The 14,557-nt window shown below is 40.3% G+C and overlaps 1 protein-coding gene across 2 annotated transcripts in view; it reads left to right on the top strand.

The window, feature by feature from the left end:
• LOC132832270 (protein Jumonji-like) overlaps positions 1-14,557 on the top strand; it is a 447,638-nt gene that overhangs the window by 184,302 nt on the left and 248,779 nt on the right. For both annotated transcript variants that reach the window (XM_060850122.1, XM_060850121.1), the window contains one exon: positions 7,808-7,958. In XM_060850122.1, coding sequence (XP_060706105.1) covers positions 7,808-7,958 — 151 coding nt within the window. The remainder of the gene's footprint in view (positions 1-7,807; positions 7,959-14,557) is intronic.

The raw sequence follows: 14,557 nt of genomic DNA, 5'->3' as shown, positions 1-14,557 counted from the left end.
TGCATTTCATCTGGCCCTGGTGACTTCACTATTTTTTAAATCTGCTGAACTACTCAGAAGAACCTCAGTCTGTGCCAATTTCTTTGATTTATATCACAATCCTTCTTCCTGATTTGTATAGCTACATCATCCCTCCCTCTAGTGAACATCGTCACAAAGAAGAAAACTGACATAATTATGTCCGCTGGCTCCACACAGAAATTAGCACTGTGATTCTTCATGGACCCCACTCTTGTTGACCTTTTTTTTACCCTTCTTGTACTTGTAAAATAATTTGAATTTCCTGCTTTACCCCTTCATGCCCCCTTTTTGGTCTTCTAATTTTCATTTGCACATTCTTTACTCCAGTTTGAAAATGTAGTAACTTCCAAAGGTGTCGCTTTTTCTCTTTGTCCAATCCTGTATATCCCTTAACATTCAGATTTTGTTGAATTTGTTGGTGTGGCTGTTCAACTTTATTAGAACATATTGCCACTGCATTCTCCCTATTTCCTCCTTCAAAGCACCCCAGTATTCTGACAATGACTTACATAGAAGTATGTGCTTGGAGTCCACTCTGGCCAAATCATATCTGATTTTGGTAAAATTGGTTGTTACCCAAATTAGAGCTTTGATTTCAGACCCATCCTTGTCCTTTTCCATAACAATCTTAAATTTGTTGGACTATAACCTGGTGTTATGTATTTTTTTAACTTTCTCCGTCCCCGTCCAACACCGGCACCTCCAAATCAATTTTAAATCTAACAGAGTTGAGATTACTGTCTGCAAAATGCTCCCCCACTGATACTTCAGCCATTTGCCTTGCTTTATTACCCTGTCTTTGTGAAGGTCATGAGGTGACATTTAAACAGACGTGGTGGGTACAGGTCATTCTGCCATCTCCCACGTTTCATTAATGTGAATTTGCTGTAACACGATTGATGAATTGGGGACACTGTTTCCAAAGCACGAACTTTTAAAACGTGTTGGCTGCAATGCAATTACATTGCCAACACTTTAAGCGCTGTTCCTAAAGCGCAGTTTTTCTATAATGCAGGGTTGCACAAAAACACAGCCATTGCATTATAGAACTGTCTATATACACACTGTGGCATGGCAGTTACTTCTCTTCAAACAGTGTCATTAATGTCTAATTTATTTTTGTTCCTTCAGAGCAGGAAATGTTGGTATGAACCTCTTTGCTAACCACAGCATAACTACAGAAGTAACTGCCTTGACAAATGGATATAAATTTAAATAATATCTTCTGAAAACTGTCAAGTGAGATGGAGCTGTATTGTTTTTTATCCATATTGAGATTAAACGGTGCCAGCTTGTATCACTAAATCTTTTTCCAAAAGGATTGCAATTGCTCTATCATTGTGTTACGTAATACTCATGACAGGTTTTGGAGTTAAATAATGCTCCCCCACCTGAACCACCTAGAATTAAACAGAACCTCTATTGAGGGGAAAAAAAACAGTTAACTTCAAAATGCCAAAGGAAAACATCCCTACATTGATCACTTGTGACGCGAAATAACCCGTTGAAATTTTTGCTATGGAAAAGCAGCACTGGGGAGGAAGCTGATTAGGATGGAGCGAAAGGGGAGACTGGAACTATTTATTTTGTCATGTTGTAACATCCAGCAAAATGCTGATTCAAGTAACCTAGATTTCATTAATTCAGTATTCACTAATACATTGTGCGTAGTCTTCCCACTTGGCAACTGTACAGCATTTGAGGAATTCAAGGGCAAGAAACCATAACTAATGACTATAAAGCCCATGTGACCACAGCAAAAGCAGCAGGCTATCACTAGAATGCAAAAGTGTTTTCCAGAGTTCAGGGCTGATTGTCGATGTCTCTTTTGTCATTTAATGTTCCAGAGAGTCTGGCTACGGGTAACATCATATTTCTGATCCACGCAAATCTTGTTTTAAAAGCAGCACGTCAGACATCAAAAAAAATCTGTCATGTTGACCCAAGGCCACCTTTACTTCTACCCCACTAAAAAATATAGTTAGAGTACAAATCTTAACCATTGGCGATCTGGCTAATAACAGATTCAGTTTTTTTTCTCTTTCCCTCCCTCTTTCCCTCTAGTATACATGTTTAGATGCATTTTTTTCCCATCTTTCTCAGAAGGAAGGGATTTGGGAGGTGGTATCTTGGCCTATTCATTCTCATTTGTTTAGGGATTGATGAGAAGATAAATAATGGCACAACCATCTTTGTGTTTTTGTTTTGTTAATTTTACATCTCGTTCTACTGAAACTAATTTTTTGGTTTGGGAGATGAAGCCATTCCCACTACCTGATTTGAGACACACCAGTCTGACTGGACTGCATCACAGCCAGATTCAATCTTCACCTCTTCTACCAGTACAGTCATTGCAAAGGGCAGGAGTGTGAGCCCTGAATGTTCTAATTGTTCCCTCTCTTGTTTATGCATTATTAAAACAGTTAACCCAATCTGTTTAGTTTAGCAAAAAGTATTTATCCTGGTAGCTATTGGATAAGTTGGTTTCTCGCAGTCAATCATATCTTCATCTCTGTTGCATTTGACAATGATAGTATTTTGATTAGCATTTTTGAATGATTAAATCTTGATGATCAATTTTTGAATTGATCATCTAGGTTTAAGTTACCAGGCAAGCAGTTGTGTGCAGATAGTTGATAATCCATGATGTGAAGGTGCTGATGTTGGACTGGGGTAGAGAAAGTCAGAAGTCACATGACACCAGGTTATCATCCAACAGCTTTATTTGAAGTTGCAAGATTTTGGAGTGCAGCCCCTTCGTCAGTTGAAGTGAGATCTGATGAAGAGTCTGCGTTCCGAAAGCATGATTTCAAATAAACTTACTGGATTATAACCTGGCATTATGTGATGTATGACTGATGAACCACAGTTTTTCTTCAGGCAATACAAAATGCTTTTTTTTTATCCAACACCATTTGTTCAAGGTGTGATGTTTACTTGGTCAGTTCACAAACTGGCAGCTGGTAAGGGGCAGACTGGATGCATTTCCAGAGCTGGAATAACTTGTGTACCTTGCCAAAATGGTCTGCATACTAGCGTTCCGCACTGCATTGGCAATGAGCTCACTGCATTTCAATGCTGTTCCTTCATTAAATAATTTTAATAATGACGTAACAGACCTAACATAGTTTCTGAAAGAACATTGTTCAAAGCCTGGGAATTATGGATCTGAAACTCCTGCAACAGTGATAAAATTGGGAGTATTTTTTTTATGTTGAGATTATAAATTGTAATTGCAAAGATCAGTAACTGGATCTAAATAATTTAACTTGCACAGGTTTTAAACTAAAATCTTAATGTTCTGATGGAGAAAGAGGCCACTTGGTCCATCAATCTGCATTATCTTTGTTCATTAAAGCCGCCTGGTCATAGTCAGAGGTCCACAGCATACAAAAAGGCTGTTTGGTCCAATAAGCCTGCCCTGGTGAAAAACAACTATTTTAACCCCATTTTCCTGCACTTGGCCCATAGCCTTTTATGTCTAGGCAAGTGCACTATTAAATAATTTTTAAATACTATAAAGGTTCTATCTCGATCACCCTTAGCGGCAGTGAGTTCCATGTTCCCACTGCCCTTTTTTGGGTGGAAAAAACATCTTCCCATCCCTTCTAAACCTCTTGCTCCTTGTATCTATGCTCCTGGTCATGGATCACTCAACCAAGCGGTTATCTTCCTATCTGTGCCCCTCCAAACTTTTATGCATCTTAATCATTTACTCTGTCAGTCTAATCTGCACCAAGGGAAATGACCCCAGTCTATCCAATCTCTTTCCATAACTGAAAATCTTCAACCCAGGCAACATCCTCGTAAACCTTCACTTCAACCTCTCCAGTACAATCACATCCTTCCAATAATGTTGATTCCAGAACTGCGCTCAGTGTTCTAGCTGTGGCCCAATCAATATTTTATGCAGTTCCAGCATAACCTGCCTGCTCTTAAATGCTCTGACTTGGCTAATAAAAGCAAGTATCCCAAATAGCTTTAAAACCATTTTATCTACCTTACGGGATTGTTGATCAAGTGCACTAGTCCTTATGAATCTTAATGTTCCGCAGTTGAAGAACTGGACCCCCCGTGATTAGGTCGTCTCTCTGTTCTGTGATCGGTCAATAAGCACTCACAATCAGTCACAAGCACTCTCAATACGGCTGGGTACGGAGCATCGGAAACAGAGGTTGTGTATTTCCGTATTCCTCGGAGGAGCTGCACACGTGGCTTAAAACAAAGACATTTTTATATTTAAAGAAAGGTACAGGCCATATCACATAGTACATTCAAACAATTACTAATCAATACATGATACTGCTTTATTTGACAGTTACTTGGTCCACTGATATTTCCTGGAACCAATTCAGGCTACCCTTATCTCACTAACTGAGCCATTGCACCACATCTGAAGGTCAGTTAGGATGGCCAGTAATGTTTTATCTAGTCTAGTTATATCTATGCTGTAAAGGGAGCATTGTCTGCTAATCTCTATTAAAGCAGATTGTTGTTAGTCAATTATGCAGCTATAGCAGAATTGCCAATTTGCAGTCTAGAAGCCATTTTGTAATGTTATTTGCATTGAGAAGCCATTTTATTGCCCCCTAAGTTATTAAGAGTATCTGTTAAGTGGTTGTTCTTGACCATAACTAGTTACCTTAGCCTGTATTCAGGTTTCAGACCCTCAGTGTCCTATTATTCATCATGTGTACTCTTGCCTTGTTTGACCTGACCATGTGCATTAGAGTCATAGTCAGGGATGTACAGCATGGAAACAGACCCTTCGGTCCAACCTGTCCATGGCGACCAGATATCCCAACCCAACCTAGTCCAAGCTGCCAGCACCCGGTCCATATCCCTCCATATGCCTTTTAACTGTTGCAATTGTACCAGCCTCCACTACATCCTCTGGCAGTTCATTCCATACACGTACCACCCTCTGTGTGAAAACGTTGCCTCTTGGGTCCCTTTTATATCTTTTCCCCTCTCACCCTAAACCTATACCCTCTAGTTTTGGCCTCCCCGACCCCAAGAAAAAGACTTTGTCTATTTATCATATCCAAGTCCCTCAATTTTGTAAACCTCTATAAAGTCACCCCTCAGCCTCTGACGCTCCAGGGAAAACAGTACCCCACGCTTAATCCGGGTTGAATTCCATCGATTACTGATCAACCCATCTGATTGCTCTGCCAGTATCTTCCTGTAATGTCTGTTGTAGCATTGTGGTAGTGTCACTGCCTTTGAGTAAGGAAGCCAGGGTCAAATTCCACCTGTTCTAGTGGTGTGTAGTAATATGTCTGAACAGGTTGTTTTTTTAAAAAAAAAGGCATTGTTTTGCTCACTTGGCTGGTTAGCAAAGCAATGATGCTGATGGGGTGAGGTCAATTCCTGCATTGGCTGAGTTTACCATGAAGAACTCTCTTTCAACTTCTGCCTTTGCCTGAAGCATTGTGACCCTCTGGTTAAGCCACCACCAGTCCTGTCTCTGATGAAAAAGGAGTCCTCTTGTTATACAGGACATGCTAACTTTTATATCCTCCACAAATCCAAGGCTATTCTCACTATTTAGTCCTCTTGTTATACAGAACATGCTAACTTTTATATCCTCCTGAAATCCAAGGCTATTCTCACTATTGTTACCCCTCTTCACCCATTTTTCACATTATCTGTGAACATAACTGGACACGGGCTTCAAGTCTCAAAAGCATTCCTCAGCTATCACCTCTGCTTTTCATAAAACAAAGAATTGTGGATGCTGGAAATCTGAAATGAAAGTGGAAGTTGCTAGAAAACTCAGCAGATCTGCAGCATCTGAGCAGAGAAAGCAGAATTCAAGTTTTGAGTCCAGTAACCCTCCTTCAGAACTGATGGCAATTAGGAAGAAGTTCTATGTATCGACTAGCTCTTCTTAATTCCCCTGTACTCTTGTGAGCTCCATATATATTACATTTTCCTAGCAACTATAACTTCTGAAGAAGAGTCCTAGATTCAACATTAACTCTATTTACCATCTGCTTCCCGCTCTACTGAGCAATTCTGTCTCCAATTTGCCAACTTTCCTTATCTCATGGGGCTCTTAACTTTGCTGACAGTCTCCCATAGAGGATTTTTTGAAAAACATTGTTGAAGTCAATTATCGCCATCTTCTGGCAGTCCTTCATGATTGAGGATGGCTTCCACATATGCTTGGCAGGTGGTGTTTGAGGTAGGCGAATGGGATGCTCTGGATTCTGCGCACTCTTTTCCATTGCTAATGCTAGACCATCATGTGCTCCACTTGGTACTCAAACTGGCTGGTGCCTTCACAGACACTTTTCTTTTTGCGCATTCTGGAGCAGGTGATCCCTATGTATTGGTGCATATGATGCATTTGTTTCAGGAGGCTTTCAGGGTATGCTTGTGGCGTTTCCTTTGCCCTCCTAGAGATTGTGTACAATTGTAGAACTCTGAATGGAGCACTTATTTAGGAAGCTTTGTTGAGTACACTGACAGTAGGCCACGCATGCAGACACAAACACACACTGACAGACATTTGTGTGACAAGTTGTATGCCTTTCCTGCCAGTGGATTTTGCAAAAGCAGTGCTCGTGATAACACTCCAGGGATTTGAGGTTTCTGCTATACATGGTCCATGTTTCTGATGCATACAGAAGGGTGGGGACTATGGCTTCCATGTAGACCACAAGCTTGTTGTTGGGTTGAAGTATCTGACTTCACACATTCTATTCCTCTGTAACCCAAGTAGACTGTCTTTTGCTTTGCACTCGTCTACACATGGTTACCTCTTCCAAAAATTCAGTTACATTCATCAGACAGGACTTCCCCTTTAACAAAACAGCCCCCTCAAGTGCCAATTAATTCTGTCCCTCAGAACAGCTTCCAATAATTTTCCCATTGCTGAGTTTATACTGGCCTGTAGTTTCCTGATTTATCCCTTGCTCCCTTTTTGAAAAGCAGTACCACATTAAGTGGTCTATGACATCTCTTCTGAGGCCACAGAAGAAGTGAAAGTTATTGCCCGCAACCCTGCTATCTCCTCTCTTATCTCATTCCAACAATCGGGATATATTTCTTCAGTCCTGGTGATTTATCCAAATTTAAGCCTGTTGGACCACTCTGAACCTCTTCTCTGTCAGTGCTAATTTCTTTAATTATGGGACATTTCTTCTTTCTGATTTCTGTACCCACATCATCCCTGTTCCTAATGAACACCAACACACGGTATTCATTTAGACCGCTACTAACATTATTCAGCTCCATGCACACATTACCACTGAGGTACTTAATAGGCCCTACTCTCTTGACTGACAATTACATTTCTTCCATCTCACTGCACATTTCCTATAATCTATTTCAAATATGTATCTTAATTCCCTTAAAAAAATATTTGGGGCTCTGCTTCTAGAGTAATTTATGGCAAAGACTTTCAGATTTTTGTAACCTTCTTTGTAAAGATTGTTTTAGCAACCTCCACTTTCCACATTTAAAATACTGTCAGATCACCCTCTTGCCAAACAGTGAAAATCATTATTCTTAAGCTGTTATATTTTGAGGATAATTGAGCAATGTCCAGATGGTAGAGGAAGAAATATTAACTTAATTTAAATTGGGTTAAGAAGAACACATTTGGTATTTTCTTATTTACACAATAAGATGGATGGTAGTTTATGATACCCTAGTGGGTATTTTGTACTGTTTGATCTTCCAATCTGCATTTAGTGATTAAAATAGTTAAATTGAACATGTTTGTATTATTCCTGCACTTCCACATGTTGACCATGTTTTGTTCTTGTGACTGTAGGACTACGATGATGGAATTCCGTGGTCAGAGGAGAGAGTTGTCCGAAAGGTCCTCTATTTGTCATTGAAGGAATTTAAGAACTCTCAGAAGCGGCAATATGGTGATATCAATGGAAGCAGTGATGATAAGATACACGGGAAAGATCTGAATGGTAAGTGAATAAAGACACTGACCAACATCACCACAGGTCAAGTTATACTTGAAAATGTCTGTTTACTGGAATTGAACAAAATTGCTAGAACTTCAGCCAAGTTGCCAAATGGATCTGCATCCAGAATAACAATGTGCAAATCCAATCAGAAAACTTGCCACAGGTTATTTTTAGGCCAATTGCTTTCCTTAAAGTAAAATGTCAGCTTGCAGATAAATGCTACCTAGAGATTATTTCAGTTAAGCTTTGAGGTTGAATGAGTTGTTTCTAAAAGATTCATGTGATTCTCAAAATGCCTTAGTTGAAGTGGATTGTAATAGAGTTAAAATTAGACTTACTAAGTTTCAGTGCCAAGCTGGTTAACCTGTACAAAGTACAATTTCCACCCATTTAAAATCTTAATGTACACAAGTTAGGACCTGCAGCATAAAAAATGAAAGTAAGAGGGACAGCCAACTGGAGTAATAGTGGTGGATTTATGCGGATTTGACGAAGATATTATGTAAATTGCAATTACAGAATGTGTTGTTGTTCTTTTTGCTTTACCCCTTCTACCAACTAGGAGAAAGTGAGGACTGCAAATGCTAGAGATCGCAGTTGAAAAGTGTGGCGCTGGTAAAGCACAGCAGGTCAGGCAGCATCCAAGGAACAGGACAGTCGACGTTACGGGCATAAGCCCTTCATCAGGAAGCCCCCACGTTCCTGATGAAGGGCTGATGCCGGAAGTGTCGACTCTCCTGCTCCTTGGATGCTGCCTGATCTGCTGTGCCTTTCCAGCGCCACATTCTTTGACCTTTCGACAACACTTGCCAAACCCCAACACTTGACACCCCAAACCCTGAAAAATAATGTATGGTTGCATTCTTTTAATCTCAACATCAGATATTTATTTTCTCAGCAGTGGTATTTTGTAGCTTAAGATGCTTTTATACCATTTTTTAATGTTCTGATATTAAGAGATTACATCCAATTTATATTTGCAAATGAACTTAATTGGATTGTAATTTCTCTTCATGCTTTGGATATTTCTTTAATCTTGGTAAACGTCTTCTGTCTAAGCCTTTCTATAAGGATGCACAGGACAGAAGTGACACCTCAGTGTTATACAGATGATATTTTGTTGGCCACACTTTCAGTAATCTGCTTTAACTGTGTATGATAGTAGAAAACTGTTATAATTGCTGCTCTGGGAGAATATATCTAATTCCTGTTACATCTGGACTGAGCAAAAACACTTATTGATTTGTGAGGAACCATAGAACCAAATATCTTTTCAGCATTGGATGCAGCAACATGGCTAATTCTGTTTGTGCCAAGTCTTGACTGTGACAATTGAAATTGATTTTTCTATGGACTCCCAACTATTTCAAGTTCTCAATAATTATCTTTGTAAAGTTATTTTTTCCCATATCCCTTGTGGTTCTGTTTATAAACATTCTCCAACCAGAAGAAAGTCTTCTCCTATTCACCTTTTATCTTTGTTTTTCACATGCTTTATGATCCCTGATACTCCCTTCAGAGGTCTGGGTGTACCTTGAACATTAGACATTTACAGCGCATTACAGGACCTTCAGCCCTCTGTTGCACCGAACTGTGAAACCACACTGAAGTCCATCCAACCTTAACTATTCCATTTTCATCCATATGTTTATCCAGTGACCATTTTAAATGTAAAAAAAATGAGGTCTGCAGATGCTGGAGATCACAGTTGAAAATGTGTTGCTGGTTAAAGCACAGCAGGTCAGGCAGCATCCAAGGAATAGGAAATTCGACGTTTCGGGCATAAGCCCTTCATCAGGAATCATTTTAAATGTGCTGATTGTCGGTGAGTCTACTACTATTGCAGGCAGTATGTTCCACACTTCTTCTATTCTGAGAAAAGAAACTACTTCTGACATCTGTCCTATATCTATCACCCGTCAATTTTAAGCTATGTTCCCTTGTACTGGCCATCATCTTCTGAGGAAAAAAGGCTCTCACTGTCCACCCTATCAAACCCTCTGATTATCTTATATGCCTTAATTAAGTCACCCCTCAACCTTCTCTCTCACAAAAACAGCTTCAAGTCCCTCAGCCTTTCCTCATAAGACCTTCCCTCCATACCAGGCAGCATCGTAGTAAAAATCCTCTGAACTCTTTCCAAAGCTTCCATGTTCTTCCTGTAATGCGGTGATCAGAACTGTACGCAATACTCCATATGCGGCTGTACCAGAGTTTTGTACAGTTGTAACATAACCATATGGCTCCGAAACTCAGTCCCTCTACCAATAAATGCCAATACGCCATATGTCTTCCTAACAACCCCATCAACCTGGGTGGCAACTTTCAGGGATCTATATACATGGACACCAAGATCCCTTTGCTCGTCCACACTACCAAGAAGCTTACCATTAGCCCAGTTCTTCTTATTCCTGTCGCTCCTTCCAAAGTGAATCACCTCACACTTTTCCGCATTTGTTCCGCATTCCCTTTCATGAACAAGGAAACAACATTTGTTATCCTCCAGTCTTCTGGCACTATTCCTGTAGACAATGAAGGCATAAGGATCAAAGCCAAAGGCTCTGCAATCTCCTCCCTGGCTTCCCAGAGAATTTTAAGATGAATCCCATCCAGCACTGGGGACTTGCTTATGTTCACATTTCCAGAATTGCTAACACCTGTTTTGAACCTCAACCCCCTCTAGTCTAGTAGCCTGTATCTCAGTATTCTCTTCGACAAAAATGTATTTTTTCAGTTTGAATACTGACAAAAAATATTAATTTCATGCTTCTTCTGACTCCACACACAACTTCCCACTATTGTCCCTGGTTGGCCCTAATCTTACACTAGTCCTTTTTTTATTCCTGACATACCTCTAGAAAGCTTTAGGGTTTTTCTTGATCCTATCTGCCAATGATTTCTCATGTCCCTTCCTGGCTCTCTTTAGCTCTGTCTTTAGGTCCTTTCTGGCAACTTGTCACTTTCAAGTGCTCAAACTGAGCCGTCACCTCTCATCCTCACATAAGCCGCCTCCTTCCTCTTGAGAAGAGATTCAACTTCTTTAGTAAACCACGGCTCGACCAGTTCCTCCCTGCCTGACAGGTACATACTTATCAAGGGCACAGTAGCTGTTTCTTGAATAAGCTCCGCATATCAATTGTGCCCAGACCTGTATTTTCCTTCCTCATCCTATGCATCCTAAATCTTGCCTAATTGCATCATAATTGCCTTTCCCCCAGCAATAACTCTTGTCCAGTGGTGTATACCCATCCCTTTTCATTGCTGAAGTAAACATTACCGAATTGTGTTCCCTATCACCAAAGTCCTCACATACCTTTAAATTTACTGGTTCATTACCTAGTAACAAATCAAATATGGCCTCACCCTTTGTTGGCCTGTCTACATACTGTGAGAGGAAACCCTCCTGCACACATTGGACAAAAACTGACCCATCTAAAGTACTTTAACTATAGTATTTCCAGTTGATATTTGGAAAGTTAATGTCCCCCATAACAATTACCCTGTTACTATTGCTGCTATCCAGAATCATTTTTGCTATCCTTTCCTCTACATCTCTGGAACTATTTGGAGCCCTATAGAAAACTCCCAACAGTGTCACCTCTCCTGTTTCTAACCTCAGCCCATACTACTCAGTAGATGTGTGCTGAAATGTTCTTTCTGACACCATAGTACTGTCCTTGCCTAACAATGCCACAGCTCCACCTCTTTTTCCTACCATCCCTGTTCTTATTGAAACATCTAAATCCTGGATCCTGCAACAACCATTCCTGTCCCTGCTCTATCTATGTCTCCAAAATGGCCACAACATCGGAGTCCTAAGTACCAACACATGATGCAAGTTCACCCACCTTATTCTGGATGCTGTTGGCATTGAAGTAGACACGCTTCAAACCACCTTGAGGCTTGCTGGTGCATTCTTGCGACCTTGAAACATTTATTTCTGACCTCACTACTGAATCTCCTGGACGTGAGCTACAATTTAGGCTCCCATCCTCCTCCCGAAGAGCATTAGCAAATTTCCCCTCCAGGATATTGGTACCCCACTCCAGTTTAGGTGTAGACCATCTTTATCAGAATGAGCCCCAATTATCCAGCTATTCAATACCTCCCTTCTGCACCATTCCTGTAGCCAAGTGTTCATCTGCTGTCTCTCCCTATTCGTCTCCTAGCTAACATGTGGTACAGTTATCAAACCAGAGAAAACAACTGTTTGTTCTAGCTTTAAGCTTCCAGCTCAGCTCAGAGCTTGAATTTTTGCCTTAAATCCCCATCCCTTTTTCTACCTATGTTGTTGGTGGCTATGTAGACCACGACTTGGGGCTGCTTCCCCTCCCACTTAAAGATCCTGAAAACATGATCCAAGACATTTCTTGCCATTTTCGGGATTTGCCATTCACTGTCCTAATATTTAATTTGTATCTTGTGATGACCCATTGAAGTCCCCATGTGATTTGAATTGATAATTTGTGTTTTTCATATGTTTGCTTCAACTTCGAAGGTGAACGAAGCAAACGTTATTGTTGAAGTGAGGGCTGATGTGAATTAATAAGCAGCTCTATTTCATTGTGGTGATTGTACAGAGTGACTGTGTTTTGATTTGGCTCACTTAATTCAAGCAGTACAGCATGATACCAAAATTTAAAATATGCTGAACATCCCCACGTTAATGAGTTGTCTTCATTGCCTTAAAAAAACGTGGCTTTTAACTGTTCTGCATAATTCATGATCTTTTCTTTCTAGTGGATGTAATTACAAATTTCTGTTCATAATCTGACTGGTAACTGTCATCAATCAATTTAATTTGCTAACTTTCATTGTATGTATTATTTCCCCACTGTATGAGAAAAGGATTAAAAGTATTTTAGCACCATTGATAGAAGGTGTTTTTTTTTTGTTTGCTGAAATCGGCTGGTAAGTTGTTTATTTATTCTGGGGAGCAACATATGTACTAGTTCATTAGTATCTTGAAGACCACTTGACTTAGGATTTTATAAATGTATCCGATTTGAATCAGGGCGGCTCAGTGGTTAGCACTGCAGCCTCACAGCACCAGGGTCTCAAGTTTGATTCCAGCCGTGGGCGACTGTCTGTGTGGAGTTTGCACTTTCTCCCTGTGTCTGCGTGGGTTTCCCCCGGGTGCTCCGGTTTCCTCCCACAGTCCAAAAATGCATAGCTTAGGTGAATTGGCCATGCTAAATTGCCCGTAGTGTTAGGTGCATTAGTCAGAGGGAAATGGGTCTGGGTGGGTTATTCATTGGATGGTTCAAAGTTTGTGCGAAGATTTGTAGCTCGGGTGCTTGTTGTAGTGGTTCTGTTCGCCGAACTGGAAGTTTTTGTTGCACACAGACCAAGTCTTAAACTATGAAAGTAATCACCCCAACACACACAAACGAAGCTGCATCAGGACACTATTCAAAAGAGCTACAACATACTGCAGTACACCAGAACTGCGAAAAGAGGAAGAGGAACACCTATACAAGGTATTCGCCAAAAACGGATACCCGCGCAACTTTATCAACAGATGCCTAAGAGATAGACCACGGAACGAGGACATGCCACAACCAAAAGGACTAGCCACACTACCATACATCAGGAGCGTTTCAGAACTGACAGCCAGACTACTGCGACCCCTAGGACTCATAACGGCACACAAACCAATAGCCACGCTATGCAACAAAAACTTCCAGTTCGGCGAACAGAATCATTGGATGGTCGATGTGGACTTGTTGGGCCAAAGGGGCTGTTTCCACACTGTAGGGAATCTAATCTATTTAGAATCAACTATGGTCTCATTATTCAATAATGATTTTTTAAAAAAAATCTCAATCTAGCTCTGACTTCAGTGTCCCTTTTTATATTAGGTTGGCTAAAACTACTTTCTGCACGACAACTTTACTATCTCTGTTTCTAACATTTAAAGTGCTAATCGTTTGTATTATGGTTAAATGTGCCTCTACTTACAATTTTAGCATCATTGACCGTAACACATTTTCATTTGGTATGTACTCCCAGTTCTAGACTTTTCACAAAACGTAACTCATGAACTTTTGTGTGATACCTATCCATCTTTTGTATTCAAATCATCTGTGTCTTGCTGAAAAATTTCCAGTCAGGCATTGCCATGCTCTCTGATCTCTAAATGCCACATTCTCTTCACCTTACTTGGATGGCTATTTTAAGATTATACCTTCTTTGTCTAATTGCGAAATCAAATGCACTTTGGACATAAACAGAAGTTATACATCCCACCATTGCTATAATTATTTATCTGACTCTCAACTTCCTGCTCATCAACCAGCATTCCAGCTACATTGTTACATTTCCCATGGTATCGTTTGCTTAATTCTTTTCCCCAGTAATCCTCCTATGAAGAACTTCTCCCTTTTCAAAATCCACATGGAATTGCTCAACTGCATACCCCAAAATCAAATCACTTTAAAATGAGAGCTTCATTAAATTTATCAGTTATAACTTGTCTTTTTATAAATTTGGGAAGACTATGGATAGAAGTTTGCTCGCTGAGCTGGAAGGTTTGTTCCCAGACATTCCGACACTATACTAGGAAACGTTATCAGTGAGCCTTTGGTGAAGCGCTGGTG

The sequence above is a fragment of the Hemiscyllium ocellatum genome, chromosome 34, assembly GCF_020745735.1.
Source record: "Hemiscyllium ocellatum isolate sHemOce1 chromosome 34, sHemOce1.pat.X.cur, whole genome shotgun sequence".
Lineage (NCBI taxonomy): Eukaryota > Metazoa > Chordata > Chondrichthyes > Orectolobiformes > Hemiscylliidae > Hemiscyllium > Hemiscyllium ocellatum.
This window is presented reverse-complemented; position numbering and strand designations above follow the sequence as displayed.